We start from the raw sequence: 17,652 nt of genomic DNA on the forward strand, positions 1-17,652 counted from the left end.
TTAGTGCTGAACTCTGGTTTAACTCTATGTTGAACTTAAAAGTTTAGGTCAAGCGGCCCCTCTAGAGTCAAAAGCGACAAATGAAGGGACTTTAATTAATGGATTCAGCCTTGGGAAGGATGGGAGACAAAGAACAGATGGTGAACAGCATCCTGTTGTCAAAGAAGCACTCCTCTGTTATCAAAGAAAGAAGCCTTCAGGTGAGGAGAGTTCTGGCCGCAAGAGGAGACAAGCTGATAAGGTGTTGCAATCCACAGAAAATTAGCTGAAGATAGAACAAAAACAATTGTGCCATGGGAGACCGCCAGCTCTGGCACACACGGCGCCCCCCCCCCCCCCCCTCCCCGGACAGCAGGCAAAACCCTGCCTGGGGAGCATGAGTTTGTGAAAAGCTGCAGTAGTGCTATCTATCAGGGTGCACACTAATTTCCATTTGAAACGAGAAACTTTTAACCAACCCTGTGCGTGAATGACAATGAACATGCAGTGTACTATGAATACGCAAACACTTTACTGTATATAATGTGTACCCTCAAGCTGCTTGGTGTGCATGTTGGGAGGAAACAGCCCCCATGTGCCCAGTGCTGCAATAAACCATTGCCAACTCCCTGAACTATCATTTGGAGAGTTTTCCTGGTTATGATTTTCAGTAACACCAGCAGTCCCAGTGGGAGCAGGGAAAGGGCCACCTCTGGGTGCTCGAGGCAGGGAAGATGTTCCTGCAAGAAACTGGGTACAACACCCCAGCATGCCCGAGCTACCAGGTCACGCTGCACGCCCACATCACTTCACACTCTTCTGCAATTATACACCAATCACAACTTTTAATTGCTTTTCTTTCCCAACACAGGAGTAGCTATCCACGCGCCACACTCACCTTTTGACAAAGCATTTGTTTGGAATAAAATGCTAAAACATTTGAACTTGTGAAACAGCCCCCCAAATCACAGGCTACCAGTTTTCTTTGTAAAAATACCTGGCTTTGTTTAAACGCCACTCAAGAGAGTATTCATGTTGTACAGGTGAAAGAGTGGTAATTAATGAAGCAAGGTAAGAAAGTCTGCTTCAACAAAACGAGCATGCCACAAGCACACAGGCTTACCTTGTGGAGCTGCTTCACCCTTGCAGGAAGCAGACTGATCAACAGGGAACAGCACAAAGGGGACACAGCCTTGCTTTCTAAGGGCTCAGCCAGCCAACACAACCTCTCCAGGTTCTAAGACTCGGCCTAGTTTTATCTCCCCCCAGTGACATGAGTATCAGAAGTTCTGTGAAAATTCTGAAATACCCAGAAAAACGCAAGTCTTTTGTCCATCACCTGGCAGAAGTGCTAAGAAGCACGACACAAAACAGTTAAGAGTTGAGGGGGGAAATTAAGGCTTTTCAAAGTTGCTTTTAATTTCAGCTTCAGAAAACATACTAATCATTCCAGAAATATTGACAACTAAGAGTGAACATTCAAAGTGACTCCAGTAGCATGAACATATGCAGCATTTCCTTCTGTCCACCTGTCTCTTTATTTTGGGTAACACACATGCACTCCACTCCCTCAGAAAATCTTTCTCTATGTGTTCTATAGATCTCTACAGGCTGAAGCTGACTTCGTGCGAAGCAGTGCCAGTGCTCATAATCTCAAACACATACACACACCCCTCTCTGAGGCACCCAAGACCCATGTCCCTCAGCCTTTCTTCTCACAGAATAGTTCATTGCCCCGAAACACTGGGAAAACAGCTGGTGGTAAAAAGGACTAGGGAGCCAGATGTGGAAGCAACAGCTTTCTTTCCAGTTGTCTTCCTTTGCAACAGCCTAAAGCTTCTGTATCCATCTTTATCCATATCTTCTGTACGGATCTGTCCCGCATAAGGAACTTCTGGCCCACAAAGATGAGTGTGTGCTCTCATTCCTGTCATTAAAACAATCTCTTAAGATTAAATGGAAGCAAAACCCTTTAAGAACACTGCTGTAATTCCAGACAATTATATTTGAATTAGTGTAAGGAATGGTCACCCGGAACAGTCAACAGAGTTAAATCCTCCTTAAACCAAGCAGCTCAAAGAGCTTACTTTGTTGTTAACACAAAGTTTACAAAACCAGATGCTAATAGCCCAAGTGCCAGAAAAGTACAACACATGGTTTTTCTAAAGGGATTATTTTAATGAATTGACACTTAGAGGATGTATCCACCTTGCTACCCCCTGCAGACCAAAGGTTAAATGCATTAAAGAGAGGCATACTTAAATCCTTTGACAGACTCTTCGCTGCAGAAAATTCCCACAGCAGACTAACCATTTCTTGCACTAGTACTAAAAAAATATTGAAGAAAATATTTCAAAGATTTCTACTTAGTAACAATATATAATTCTATTGCACCAGATAAAAAGATCCAAATAAAGCACTGTTGATATTTGAAACATTCACAGCATAGACATGTTTCACTTTATCATGTAGTTTTACAACTGCAGCACAAAATCTATTACTTCCCCATCACTTCACATCCAATGAAGTTCACGTACTCCGTGTAGCTTTGAAAAAGCTATTTAAATATTAAAGGGGACTTTCCATTTTACTTTTTTTTTTTTAAGAGGAAAACACAAGTTTTACTAAGTGAAAATCTTAATCCATTAAAAATAGTTTACAAAATTTGAAGACTGATTTATTTTACCAAAATAGGAAAAAGGGCTAACTAGCTACCAATCGAAGAATTTGGTTCCGTAAGTATGTGCATAGCTGGTTCATCAAGTCTCTGTTCTGTCCTTCAACCCAGTGCATTTCTACTAATACATCATTTCCTTCTTTCTTCACATTCATTAAACACTTAAAGAGAAAACATCTACTAGTTTCTTTGGGACTTTGTTCTTTTTCAACTGTCAGATTGCCAGCTTCCTCTGAAGGGCAAGGTTCCTCCTTTGCATTACTGGAACCTTTGCCAAGTGATGTTTCTCCCTGCTTTGCTTCCGTCTCCTCCTTCACGTGCTCACTATGTTCTTCTTTGGTAGCAGATTCTTCCGGTAGCTCATCACCTGCGGTCAAATGAACATCCTCATCAGGTGCCGTAAACTCTGTTTCAGAATCTTGAGTCTTGGGGTTTTCACAGTCCAAATTGTTGCTCACACTCTTCTGGCTGGTTTTTTCCTCTTCCATTGCTTGCAGAACACCTTCAGAAGCTCGAGGAAGTTCCCGTAATTGCCTTACTCTCTCTCGTTTCTTTCTCCTCAGATGAATCCAGGAGTTTTCAATGGCAGTCACAAACAAGCTAACTTCATCTTTTCCACAGGGAACACGTTTATGCTGAACCTATTGCAGAAAACAGCAGAAGTTCATACTATCTTCTTACAGTTATGCTTTCAAGTAGGACGTTGTTTTAACATAAAATACTGTACCTTCAGATCAGTTAGAATCTTCTCTACCCAGGCTCTAACCACAGCGATAGCTTCTACAGCATCCCAGCCCATAGCTGCAGCTTTGGCGGCTAACTCTTTGACTGTAGAAGCCAAGACCATAAATGTAATTGGTTTCCGGGGTTTTTCTAGTTTTCTTCTTTTAGAGGGGGGTGACTAGAAGAAAGAAAAAAAAAAAAAACCACATTACAAAGCTATGCAGTAGTAGTGAGATGACTTTTGTGCTCAGGAGACATGGGGGTTAAGACTATAATGTAAGCCACTAAACAGTTTTAGACATGGCCCATGTTTCACTTCACTCCAAAGTTTTAGATGAAAAATGGCTAACAAATCATGCACTTTATGCTAGCCTGATGGACAGAGGGATGTTAATGTTCAGATGTTAGGCAAAAAGCTTCATTGGTTCCTTCAAACTATTGGTGCTCTGAAATGAGGAAGTGAAGCTGTAGAGGTCAAATGCTAATATCCATGTTTTGATCCAATTTCACTGAAGGTTTACTTGCATGTTCTATAAGGTTGGTTACTGTCTATACCTATCTTCAAGTATGTGTACATCTGGATCCAAAAAAGCAGTTGGCTCACATTAAGGTGAACAAGCTCCACTTACACTCACTTAGGCCAGTCTGAGCTAGATATGTTCATACTTATCTTGTAACAGAATCTATATGGTAAATTAAAACCAAGTTCTCAGAAGGAAGCTTAAAGTTCAAATCTAGCCCCAAATTTAGCATTTTTAATATTACTGAATTACTATTTGAAGTATGTTACAGATGACCCTTACTTTCACTGAAGCCCACAGAAAATTCCTACAGACTACTTCTTTCTTCCCTAAATGTAGGTCATTCATGAATCTCACGTAACAACTGCAAACAGACTGGCAGCCAGTTAAGAAATCCCACTGTCCACACAGCCCAGCACATACAGCGCCCCAGTCTGAAGAACAGTTTGTTTCACAGTAGTTATAGCTCATTAGGCCACCCTCGCATAAGAGGCACAGACAACCACAAGCAAACCAGAATTAAGCTACTCACAGGTACTTGTACATCATCATAGAAACTCCATGCCAGCGCCCATCTCATGGTGCGTCCTTGACAGAACTCAGTATGAGTAACTTTAGGAACCTATGCAAAGAAGCCATACAAAACTTCATTCCATATTAATAAACAACATTGTTTTACAGCACACATTCTCAAATTTTAAAAAGGTACAGTTAGCACAAGAGTTATTGTCTCATGACAGAAATGGAGCTTCATTCTAACATGGCTCATCAACGTCAGGTCCACTTGGAGCTGGTCAGTGCCAAGCCTGGTACCAGTGCCCAGGATTTCCCATCTCTGTTCTGCCATGTCTGTGCCCTTTCAGAGCTTCCAGTTCAGAACACACAACACAACCCCTTTTTTGTGCCACAATCCAGCACACATTGGCACTCTGATTGTCAAAAAGCACATCCTTTCTCTTTGCTCAGAACCTGCTCCTGTTCCATGTTTGAATACTGAACCCATTCCTGTAGCAAAGGAACACAGAACAAAGACAAAAAAAGTTGGGAAACCAAACCGCTCACCTGTCTGCAGGTGGCAGAAATGTGCCCAGAAACACTTCTCTAGATTTGTCCAAAAAAATAAAGTTTGAACTTACACCGCCTTTAAATCTAAAACTCAGGTGTTAAGTGTTATCTAGTTCTTCCCCACACAGATGCCGTAAGGCATTTACACATGGTATGGATAATGTGCTAAATACTAGCAAGGATAAATTTCAACCATCCCACTCCACTCTCAATTATCACCAGCTCCAGAACATAAGCTCCAGGTCTGCACAGAAGGGAGCAGGGGGGAGGGGGGAATAACACGGACGACAGACAGAAATCTGCTACTTCTGAAAAATGCCTTCAAAAACAGAGAAGAAAAGGTGTATCTATCCTAGAACTTTCCTCACCTTTCGATTCCTAATTCTACCAAAATTTCCAATAAATACAGCAAATGTCAAGACAGTCTGGAGAACAAGTGGACTTTCAAGAACATCTATGCTGCATCCTAACCTGAACCACAACATAGCATGTGCTTGGTTACAATGAACATATTCCCAGCTTTGATACAACAAAGATTACAAACCTGAACAAAATGAAATTGATAATTTCAAGAAAAATACAATAGGAAACCTCAACTTTTCTATGCAAGGTTCACAAGGATTTCTCTTGCTTTACTAAGCCTAATGTGCAACAGTTCAAGGATAGGGAAGTTAGATACTTGAAATTCTGTGCCTAGCTCAGCATCTGCTTTTGGCATTGTGTTTACGGATTCTCTATAGCCTGTACTTCGTATTTCTGGGAATTGATTTCACCATGCACTCTTTCCTTCCACTCTCCACCATGTATAAGGGCAGATCTCACAATCTTTTTCTTTGCATGGAAATGGAGAGGGTTATACTTGCTCCAGAAAGTCCTTTGCACAGCCTTCTTGCATGAGAATAGTAGCATAAGGTTCAATTTTACTTGGTGCCAGAATTGAACACAAACAAAACAATGCTGCCACTTAAATAATGCGACAATTTCTTTCACCAAACAAATTGCTAGATTTCATTAGCTCAGAGAAAAGAGCTGGATTTTTTTGATTTTTTTTTTTTTAACAACAGCCCTGTTAAGGCTATTTTAAAGCAAAAACCCTGTATGTTCTAGAATGGACAAAGACATGCTTCTACACACCATAAAGACCAACATAGGGAAACAGTATGTGCTACTTATCTATCAGCTTTGAATCTACAGTAATTAAATCTCAACTGCTTTGACAGCCTCCCTAACAAGGGATTTCAGTTTCTTCTTGCGAACAAAAACTCAGTAAAATAATTCAGTAACAATCACCCACATGCATCGGAACATAGTATATATTGCATGGAACATACACAGGATATACACGGACTATCTACAAACTCACCCCCTGGATTCGAAGCTCCTCTTTCAATGGTGCCAAACTGCATTTCTTCCCCAACATGCAACTGTACCATCTGCAAAGAACACATTAACAAAGTGTTTTACAAATACAAATCAATGGAAAATGGCCACTACCAGAAAGAACTACTTGGATCAGAAACCTGCAAGAACAAGAGATTTAAAAACCAAACAACAACAACAACAATCATGCTTTTAAACAGAGTGACTAGAACATAGTACAACATAAATCAGAACAGAAGGCCCAAAAACAGACTGGACAGGTGAATCTTCTTGAGTTTTTAGGAAATACATTGACTATTATTGAAACAGCACCTAAAAAAACAAGAATCTTGTTTCAAAGAGTGACTTCAGTTATGTGACAGATGTTACCCCTTACGATAATTCGTTTTCATTTCTCCACTTTCTTTGGAGAATGAATCAGAATAAAAAGGAATATTCAAAAGGAATATTCAACTACTGACAAGTATTTGTCCCTCAGAGGCACTGACTATGACTTCTGATCATTTGTAACTTGTTATCCAGGTTTCCATCACCGAACCCATATTTCATGAGAAAACAAACAGAGGAAAAAACAGAAAGAAATTTATTTTCCCACTTCTGGTGAAGCCTACCCTCCCACGCAGCTCTGTATCTTCAATTCCTCCAAACATTACACCTCTGTTCTTTATCTAAATTCCTACTCAATCTCCACAACCTCCTCTTCCATATTTATTTGATAACTGGATCCAAAAAGCTTATTTGTAAATATAATGTACTGAAGCATGAAAATTAGAGTTCCCAGTTATCAAGGCACACTTTCCTCAAGAGTATGCATCTAAACTGAAGGCAAGCACTTTAAATAACTTGCATATACAAACTATATATACTGTGTAAAAGAAAAATCAGTGGTATTAAGGGACAATTATTTAAATTTATTTCCTGCATAATGCAATACAGAATTTCATGCAGCGATACTTAAATGAAACCCCCAAAATTCTGACAAAACTAAACCACACATCTCTCCCAAAATTACAAAATACTGAACCTGCGACTTCTAGCTGAAGTGGGGATGAAGGTAAATAAGATCACCTCCTGGCCCAAGGGAGTCTCTATCTACTAACAGTTCATTCATCATGCCCTTTGGTAGTGTTGCCAAACCCTACCTCTAACAAAATGGGCAGCAGTATTTTAATTAAACTGTTCTCTGTAACAGATTCTCCAAGCTAGTTTATTCAAGAACATGAACCGAATTGTTCCTACCCCTCAAACACACAGAGCTTATTTTTCCCCAAGTATGACACACAGTTAGCACGTGGGTATGTTCTATGCCTTCAGCTATCAATGTATCAAATGAAGAGATACCCTCCTCTTTCCCAGGCGAGTAATACAGGCATGATGCATTCCTCATAATTCCACACCACCTTTTCAAGGCAGACTTCTTGCCTTCAAAGTAACATCAGTCAGTTCTCTACTACCTTGCCACTCCTTTCAAGGCTGTCAAACAGCAACTTACCCAAAGCAAGTTTCCCCTGGATCTACACATGCCATGCAGAACCAGAAACCATGCTGGTTGCTATTGCATTTCCAGAAGTCATCACAGATGCATCCCCTGCCCCCACCTTATAGAACCAATTAAGTCCTCAACTGTATACATGTGCAAAATTATCAGATCATAGTATTTTACATAGTACACCACATGGTTCTGTGCAAAACTACACTGGCGGAATAAAACCACTATCAAAAAGAAGGTGTACAAAGGATAAAAACATCCAGCTGTTAAGTAGAAGAACCTTTAAAATATATACATACATATACCATCTTCCTGACTTGCCTCCCCTGACCCACTGCATCCCTGACAAAATTCAGAACAACAGTTTCAGCTTCTATTTAGTTTTTAAAAATCACTAAATTTTAGGCACAAATAATAGCATACACAGCTAAAAGCTTGTCTACATCAAGTAGCCTAAAATAACATTTTACCTACAAACTATGACAGGAACACCAGTGATTTTCCAGTGTCCTCAATGGCACAAACAAGACTTCTAAAAAGTCTCGAAAGTTTAATTCTTCTGCCTTGTTAACTAGTTCTGAACATCAAAACCTCTATTTTATCACTCTGCCATACTATCTAACCCCTTTTTATATTTTCTAAGACTTGGAGTGTGACAAAGAAAGGAAGGACATTAAAAAAAAACCACACAACAAAAAAAATCACCAAGTTTCAAGGTTTGCAGAATTGCTACCTCTGCAAACCTTCTCAATACATTTCAATTCAAAGCACTACAAGATCGAAGCACTTCTAAGAGATGCAAATGCAGCTTTGCTTTGCCCTGTTTTTTCCAAAAACGGAATATATTCTTAATTTTTTCAGGCCTATTACTTGAAAACAAATGTTCTAAAGAAAAATTTCAGTATTAGACAGGTGAAGATGAGGTTCAAATGCAATGCTGTGTCTAGAAGGGTCTAAACAAAACAAAAGCAAAACACTTCTTGTATGTTCCAAAAGCAGGCTGCATTTCCTTTGTTTAGGGCACTGATGAAGCTGTGGTAATACATGCGTAAAATTTTGGCAGCTATACTTCAGAAGCATATTTTTTAAAAGGAATCTCCCAGAAGAGCTAGAGGAATGATGTATAGCATTGGGGGAACAAAAGTCTGGCAGTCAGAAAGCTGAAGGTGTGCCATCTGTTTACCTTGTTCAAAAGAAGGTCTCACTATGGTTTTTATTGCAGCTTATGTTCAGCCAAGACAGCATTCAGTACAACAGTGCCCTTTAGCAGGCAAAGCTGCAAGTTACCAAAATTCAGCCAGGAAGAGCTAGAAACTTTTAGGCAATGAACAGGTAACTGGCCAATGTCATAAGCCCTCCCCCATCCCCTAAGCCCTTCAGAAGCAACCCTGATTGCCTTTAGCAAGTATGTGTGCTAATCTAGCTGCAAGCTACAAGTGTCACTCGCACAGGCTATTTTTGCCTTCTGCCTTTAAACACCTCAAACAACGAGTTGTAATTGTTTGATGCTAAGGGACAACTAATTTTACATAAACTGAGACTAATTAGTTACTGATGTGTATGTATCATTAAACAAACCAGACACCACTGGACTACAGCTGCATTCCTTACTTAAAATATTATTTTCACATAATTTCTGCTGAAGAAGCAGATAAAAGGTGGGTTGTTTTTTTAAACTGGAACAAAGCACTTACCGTAACCTCTTTTTAAGTTGTAGACTATCATGAATAATTCTTTTGACAAATTCAAGTTCTCCCCCCTCTGCCATGATTTCTGTGATCCCTCCTGTATTTACAGAACTTGGAGGGGGACGCCGTGGATTTCGAGAATTTACTCCCTGGATAAAAAAGAACATTTGAGATGAACATTTAATGAAATGTTAGGCTGCTTTGTATGCTGCTTCCTGCCTCAATCTTTAGTGGGTAGCAAGCGTCATCACCTTGTCATCCTACCCCCATCAGAACAAAGATACACTCAAAATGAGCATAACTGAGTGAATCCCTCAGACCTAGGTAAATGACTTATCACACATCAGTATCCTGGTAATACGAAATATGTGGTTTAAATACATGTAGACATGCTGGTTTCATGCATCTACACAATTACAATCTGTAGTGTTTCATTTCAACACTTAAATCTACCGCCCTGTATTACAGAGTTAAGTTTCTGATTTATATTAAGTATTCAGGGGGTATTGCAAGAACTGTTCTGAGCCATATGGTATTCCTAAATCACTATGGAAATGAAAAATACAGACAGGCATGATGCCAGAAACTAATTCCTCTGCACCACTGTTATGCAATGGGCACTTGATTTCAGATATACTAGCTGTCTACTTTCCAAAGTAATTCTCTAAGACAGCAAGAAGTTATGAAAAAAATCTAGAGGTCATCCTCCACTTCAGGAAGGGTAACAGTTAAGTTTTTCAGAACTCCTTTGGGGCTGGAGACAGAGAAGGTTTAAATGCTATTTCATCCCAATTTGGGATTTTCCACACGTTTCCCAAGGGAGGAGGTTAAATTGTGGCTACCCTCCCACTCACTGAAGGCTGAAGTAGACAGAACACAGTTTGTTGGCTTACTTTCGCTTCTAATTGGTTGGCAAAAAAGGGGGGGTTGCACATGCAGAAATCATAAACAATCTCAGATTCTTCTTTCAGCGCATCCATTAGAAGTGTCTTCTGTGGTACCTTAACCACTAAGAGAGAACAGGAATTTGGTTAGCAAGGAACTTCACACTGCGGATGGCATGCCATTTACCTTTCAGTGTTTCTTGAAACAATACATTGTATAAAATCTGTACTTTCTAAACAGTACTTTCTACCAAAAGAATGTAAGTTATCAGTATACAAATTAAGACTTTGGGTTAAAGATTAGCATTATCTTTTACATTTATACACAGTAGTAGCATTACATAAGCCAGTTTAAAACAATAGGAAATACCTGAGCTATACTGAGTTCTCTGATGCAACTACAAATACACTTCAAGCACTTCCAAATATTAACAGAAGTGTCAGTTAATCACTCCACAGGCTCCTCAGAGATAAAGAAACACCAGTCTCTTTTTTTTTTTTTTTTTTTTTAGATTTGGAATTCTAGAATGGTACTTAAGAAAACGTAGTTTGTTTTTTCCAGAGTGTAAAGCTAAGAAAAACAAAGACTAAGATAAAACTATCTTCACTGAAGTTACACAGCAACAAGATTAGCTTTACACCTAATCTTAAAATAAAATAGAATTACTATGTTAGCAGTACTATGCATCCTGCACAGGAACTGCAGTCTTACACGATTTAAGAGAATCACAACAAAAGAAAAAGACTAGAGTTCCTTTAGAACAAAATTTCTGCTTACTAGGGTCCACCAACTTATTATTACCCATCACAAGGATCAAGGCAAACATCCCAGGTAGATCTCCACTGTCTTTCCCCAAAGGCTACATAATTCCCTTGGAAACCATGGTAAAGTCCTGTCACAAATCTGAAGGCTACAGGAACCCCAGCCCAAGGAGCAGAAATTCAAATATGGGTGTATAAAGATTATCACAAGAAGGACTTCTTGCAGACTTTACCAGTCCTGCAAATCACAGGTAATGCACACAGAACAAAGATATTTAGCATGGAGGCAGAAGGCATGCCTCTCTTCCTAAGAGTAACTATTACAATCATCATCCTAAGAAAACAAAACTGTTCGGGTAGCAGGCAATTAAAAGTCCAGGTTATATACAGCAAGAAGAACACCCAGAACACCCACTAACTTCAAAGCTGCAGTTCTGTAAGTCACAAGTATTTTACAGTACAGAATTTCATACTCAAGAGATGAATATATTTAAAACCTATGAGAATAGAAGGATAGTTAATTTTAAAAATATATAAACACATTGCTCCCTGTTTTACAATCTTAATTTTCTGAATTGAACATTTACCATTTCTTCCATTAAGTTGCTCACATTTAAAATTGTTGACATTAAAGTGTGGTGCTTTCTTATCTCTGTATATATCTGCTCCCCTGCTTCCCTTATAACATTAAAAAATGGTATACTAATAAAATTAGTAATTACTAAATAAAAATTATTAATTACAATTATACATTACAATCAGAGCCAAAAGTTCTTCAGCCAGGCACTACATCAGCTGGACTGACAGTTTTCAGGTCACACTCTTTCAGGAAATCACTGCACGTCTCCAGAAGTTTCTCAGTGCATACTTTTGGCACTGAGGTGTAACAGCAGTTGCTGCTGTACACAGATGAGACATTTACTTATATAAACACTCTGAAATATCCAGCCCACAGTTATTAAGAGTATTTCACTGCCATTCTTGTTAGCAATACCCCTTTTCAATTTGGGGGTGCGGTGGGGGGAAGGGGAACCACAGAATTAGTTTTTATAGTAGAGACAGCAGACAACAGGGCTAAGATGAACAGAACTCTGTAAAAATATTATGTTAATCTGAGAAGTAACTCATGGTCTGCTGAACACACTTTCTAAAATTACTGTAAAGTTACTTAGAAGATGACATCAAAGAATACCACATTGCACCTACACAGCTAGCTTAATTGACATAGCTTTTATTGACAGTATGTAATTTTATTTGGAAATAAGAGAGCAAATCAACAGAAAGCAAACAACATAATAATCATGTTGCAGAGCAAGCCTACATTACCTTGCAAGCAGTTTAAAAATTTCCAGAGTCCAAGTTGTTGAAAATCTCTTAACTTCAAATTACATACAGGGTACTGATATTGTGGGGGTTTAATATTTTTTTTTTTTAAATACCAGCAGACAAATCCTGGCCATTATCCCATTCCAGTAAAATAGATACATAACTCTGAACACCACATAATATTTTTTTTAGCATTTACAATCAGTTCCCAAGTTTATCAGTTTCTGTTTTGCATGTACAGGAGAGTCCCTTTGGAAGAAAGTTACTGCAAGCAATATTTCACAGTCAGCCAAAAAACATTATTTTTTTCCCTCTGGGAAAACAGAAGCTACGATGCAATTAGTAAATCATCACTGCATTACTGCTGGTTCTAGTACCACTGAATTATATTTTTTCAATTGAAGTTAGAAGAACAAGGGCTATATTCCAACCTGATCTCCAAATGAAGCTATTTGGCAAAAATTTCAAGACAGACTCCTAGACCACGACAAAAATGATGGTGGTTTTCTTGGTTATTTTTTTTTTTTGAAAACAGAGGTACAGAAAGATCTGTAATCTGACTCCAAAATGCCTTGCTAAACAAGTTATTAGCTACACTAGTATACTCCGCTCTAGCTAAACAATTCAGGCCCAGGAGTTAAAAAGTGGCAGGGAGGATCATTCAGAGGCAGCATCTGGCTAGGGTTACCACCAGTGGTACTCCCTTGGCCCATGGCTCTACCCACCAGCAATCTGTCATTTACTCCAGCTTATGCCCTTTGGCACTACATGATGCATTTTTCTTTCCCACAGCTTTTCCCAGTATAGTGAAACACCATCACACCACTAAAAATGCAGCAGTAACAGAAAACTGTCATTGCTCTCCACATCAAGTTACAGATCTTCAAAAGACTGACATGGAGGACAGACCAAGACGACGATGACATACTCCCAACATACTTTGGATACTTCAAAAATCCAGCAGAAGTTTTTATTTCAGAGCTGAATAACAGACCTGGCTTTTTAGTATAACAAGTTCCTACAGAAAATTTTCCAAGCTCAGCAGACCAAGCCTGGCATACTGCTACCAGCAGCACAGGCGGTGTTAGGACCTCATTCAGGAACGAGAAGGACGGACCCTGTACAAGATCCATATATGTGCCGCGTCATGTAAATCATCTGAGGGGAGCGTTCCAGGTCTCCTAGCAGCAGAAACAGCACAACTACTTAAGAAATACTTCAGTAACAAAGAGGAGAGGGGGAGAGAGAGAGACGCTCCAGGGTGAAGTTTAACTTTCAGATTTTTGTAAGGAAGAACAGTTCTCTATCCATCCATCCCATTCTAGACAAGCTTCTGACTTAAGCATGCATGGGCCTTCGCAAACATTCTGCTCCAGTAAAAACAACTGAGCACGTATTTGGCAGGAATACAGATCCTGATACATCACCGAACGTGGCAATAAATACATCACAACATTTGTATGCTACTAAATACCTTATCACATCATACCTTTTATAAGATCAGACAAATTATTCTGTTCCACATTCTTCTTGGCATAATTGAAGCACATATCATCAACTTCTGTTGCAAGAAAATACCAGCCATTCAAAGTTGCTCCAAGTAATGGGTATATGCAAGATGCCCCTGTCCCTGAAAAAGTGAAAAGCAAAACAAGACTCTGGTATTATACACAGTGTAGCTACTAAATATGTACTTTTTACAACAAAGAATTAATTTCAAGAAAGTGTTGATTGCTGATCATCTACAGCTCAGTTCTTTATTGAATGCTATTTTCTTAATTGCAGACCATTGTCAAATATGCACTTTTAATAAAATAAGTAATTTAACAATCTGGAATAAGTTTTCTACTGTCAACTTTTTGTATTTTTCTGTATGACAGTGATTAATTTACATAGTGAAAGCCAAATATGTTCCGGTTTTACTGAAAAAAAAAAAAATACCCTATCACAAATACATTTTTCTATTATCTACAACATATACTTTACTTTGAGGCATATAGCAACCAGAAAAAAAAAAAAAAATCTGTTCCATCAGACTGTCTCTCCCTAATGCCCAAAATGATCAAACAGAGGTACCAATTAAGATATCTAAAAAGGTAGACAGACAGATAAAAACTTGGTAACAAAGAGAAAGATATGGTAGCACAAAATAATTCCTTCTCATAATTATGGCATATCTAGGTGATCGAATTAATGATGATGGTCAAATTTAGGATTAGAGGAAATGTATACTAGAAAAAGGAAAGATATCTCACCACCACAAAACTTGAGTTCAGAGATGTATCAAGAGACTATACTGTTATACCAACTTACTGAAACACAAATAACAATGTGTCAGTACATAAAAGCATGCAGTTATTTCTTGTACTCCTGTAAAGGTCACTGCAAACTCAAACTTAAGATTTTGCCGCATTTAGAGTAGCTAAAGGATCTGTCTCATAGAAATTGTTTCCAAAAATGAAAGCTAATATCGAATACATAGAAGCTGGTAACAAGTTTAAGCTACAAAAGGAAAGCAGCTGTGCAGGCACTACCTGATGATACAAGCTTTGTGTCCATCATGCATCCAGCTGAAAATACAGGCCTATAGATTTCTGGAGATCAAAAATTCCATTAAAGAAAAAAAAAAGTCATGCTAGCAATCCCTAAGAAAACAGTAATGTAAAAACTGGCACAGTAACTGAGATTACCGAACCCAGTCTTTGAGGAAGTCAGTAACTTGACTGAGTTGAAGTTACTTACATTAAAAAATGTCACACATTAAAACCTAAGTTAGAAAGGAAATTCCAGCTTCTTTCAATTTCATTATGAGTTTACCTCAGCACAAAAAACAATCTTCAAAACAAGTCTTTGAAATCATAAAGGAAGATTCTATTGACAAAAATAAAAGATGTAAACTAAATTCAAACATACTATTGCAGGTGCCTTTTAAATAATTCATATAGAATCACCAAAAAATTAGAATCCAAATGCCGGTTTTATTATCCATACGTAGAAGGAAGAAACTATATTCTACAAAGCCTACCTTTTTGTTAATTTCAAATGAAAGCCAAATCATTGTATCAGCATACATCTTATAAATTCACACCTCTACTGAGTAATGTTTACATTAATGTGCTGCATAATCCAGATATTGCCCAGATATTATCCAATAATCCAGATACTGAAACTGAACAAACTGCACTGGACGATATCATCCATCTGCAGATGCTTAGTCCAGTTTTAAAAATACTTTGTTTTCAAAAACAGAAAGCAAGTCTTTGGTCATCTGCAACCAAAATACAACTTTGCTAATATTTGTCCTGGTTTCTAATTAAGCCTCCTTTATCATCTAGGTCATGAAAACAGCTGCATAGAAAAAGAAACAACCAAAGTTTAAAAAAGACTGCTCATTCATCTATCAAATATGCCTGAAGCAACAGAAAAGATCTTATTCAAAAGAAAGCTAGAAAATATTGCTATGTAACTCACAAACCTCTCTTGCGCAGACATCGAAAAGCAAAATTAACAGATTGCCAACACAACATAATTACTAGTTAGAAGACTGAGAAGAAACAACATAATTTTTATTTTAAACTCCTCTAGAATGACATCTTTGCCTCTGTTATTAGTGGCATGATTTTTGTGTATCACACAAAGCTACACTCAAGAGAGGCCAAGGCCACGGCCACAAAATGCCACAGAATTGCCAGCTGTGGCCATGCCTCTGTGTGTGCAGAGAGCTCCCACCACCAAGAAGCCAAATGAAATACCCCTGCAGTCAGGCTGCCCGTCCCACCACAGAGCGCACAGCTCAGATTATTTTTTTTTACTTCTCAAACTTCCCGTTTTACTATAGATGCGTTATGATTTTATCAGCTGGTCTCACTGACGTTAAATAACAAATCAAACGTTCTGGTTTTCCAAGTACCGATGTCGATGCCTCGCCTGAGGACTTGCTTGCCAGCATCCTGGTGCCCGATGAGATCCTCCACCCAGTGGATGTAGTTCAGCCTCAGGGGAACGGTGGGAATCAGCCTCTCCACCGGGATGTCAATCGCCAGGCCGAAATCCTCCTTCAGCAGGGTGCACGTCAGGGCTCTCACCGCCTCAGGGTCCTTGAAATTCAGGCTGCAAAGAGACCAGCAGCGGTTACGGCCACCGGCGCTCCCACCCGCCACAGCCCTAGGGCGGACACGGGCCAGGCGCTCGGCAGGCGGCGGGAGCCGCCCCACAGCCCCCGGGCGCGGCCTGGCCCGGCCGGGCCTAGCCCGGCCCTCCCTCCGCGCCGGCCCTACCTCACCCTGCCGGTGAGGGTGGTCTGTACGTGCTGCTGGAACTCGGGGTACTTGGCGGCCAAGTAGGCGAAGTCAGGCGGCTTGTCCTTGTAGCGGTTGCGCGCGTGCATGGACTTGTTAAGGGCCATGGCGCCCCGCGCTGCCCACGGGCGCTGCCCGCCGCCCCCCTCCCCCCTCCCCGCTCCCGGCGCGCACCGCGGCGCCTCGGGCCGTACCAAGCCGCAATGGGGGAAGGGGGGCACGGGCGAGGCGCCGGCCCGGCCCCGCCCCGCCTAAACCATCGCCCACCGCCGTGACAGGGGGGCGGCGCGTCAGGGCAGCGTGAGGGAATCGGCCCGGTAGAGGCGCGGCCGGCGTATTTTATAACCTACAGGTTTTATATACGGGCATCTTGGCTTCAGAGTTAGATAGTCAGTGAGTAATAAAGATAAAAATACAAAATCCCTCTGAAAGGCTTCGTTTCCCCCGCCTGGCTGCCCCAGGCCCAGGCCCCTTCCTCACCCTGAGGGATCCCAAATCCCCTCGAAACGCCTCATAAACGTGAGGTTCTATAAAACTGTTGCATGAAAGCACCGACAGCTGCAGCTTGTGGCCTGCCTTGCACTCCGAGCTTTAAAATACCTGGATTTTAAAAGCTGGTTTACACGGTTTGATGTGGGGAGTTCAAAACAACAACAACAACAAAAAAGGCTGAGCTATCATACCCGAAGATTCCTGAGAACTTCCCTGCTTTAAGCACACTTTCACACCTACAGTATGTACCTCTAGTTGTACTGCAGCGCTTGCTGAACATAAATCAGGAAAGAAAGGCAAAGTGTATTACAGTGAGCTTTGTACTGTCTCTTTTTTCTTTTTTAAACCAATTTGCCTCAATTAAAATA

At 40.0% G+C, this 17,652-nt stretch overlaps 1 protein-coding gene across 1 annotated transcript; it reads right to left on the minus strand.

Moving 5' to 3' along the window:
- Positions 1-1,373: 1,373 nt before the first annotated feature.
- Positions 1,374-16,960, minus strand: METTL16 (methyltransferase 16, RNA N6-adenosine). The gene is made up of 9 exons (XM_056340860.1): positions 16,772-16,960; positions 16,405-16,604; positions 13,984-14,124; positions 10,416-10,531; positions 9,529-9,671; positions 6,329-6,398; positions 4,433-4,522; positions 3,384-3,557; positions 1,374-3,297 (listed from the first exon to the last, which is right to left on the minus strand). Exons 1-9 carry the CDS (start codon positions 16,897-16,899, stop codon positions 2,683-2,685), a joined length of 1,677 nt encoding a protein of 558 aa, XP_056196835.1. The 5' UTR covers positions 16,900-16,960; the 3' UTR covers positions 1,374-2,682.
- Between the last annotated feature and the right edge of the window lie 692 nt (positions 16,961-17,652).

Source organism: Falco biarmicus, chromosome 5 (genome assembly GCF_023638135.1).
Source record: "Falco biarmicus isolate bFalBia1 chromosome 5, bFalBia1.pri, whole genome shotgun sequence".
NCBI lineage: Eukaryota > Metazoa > Chordata > Aves > Falconiformes > Falconidae > Falco > Falco biarmicus.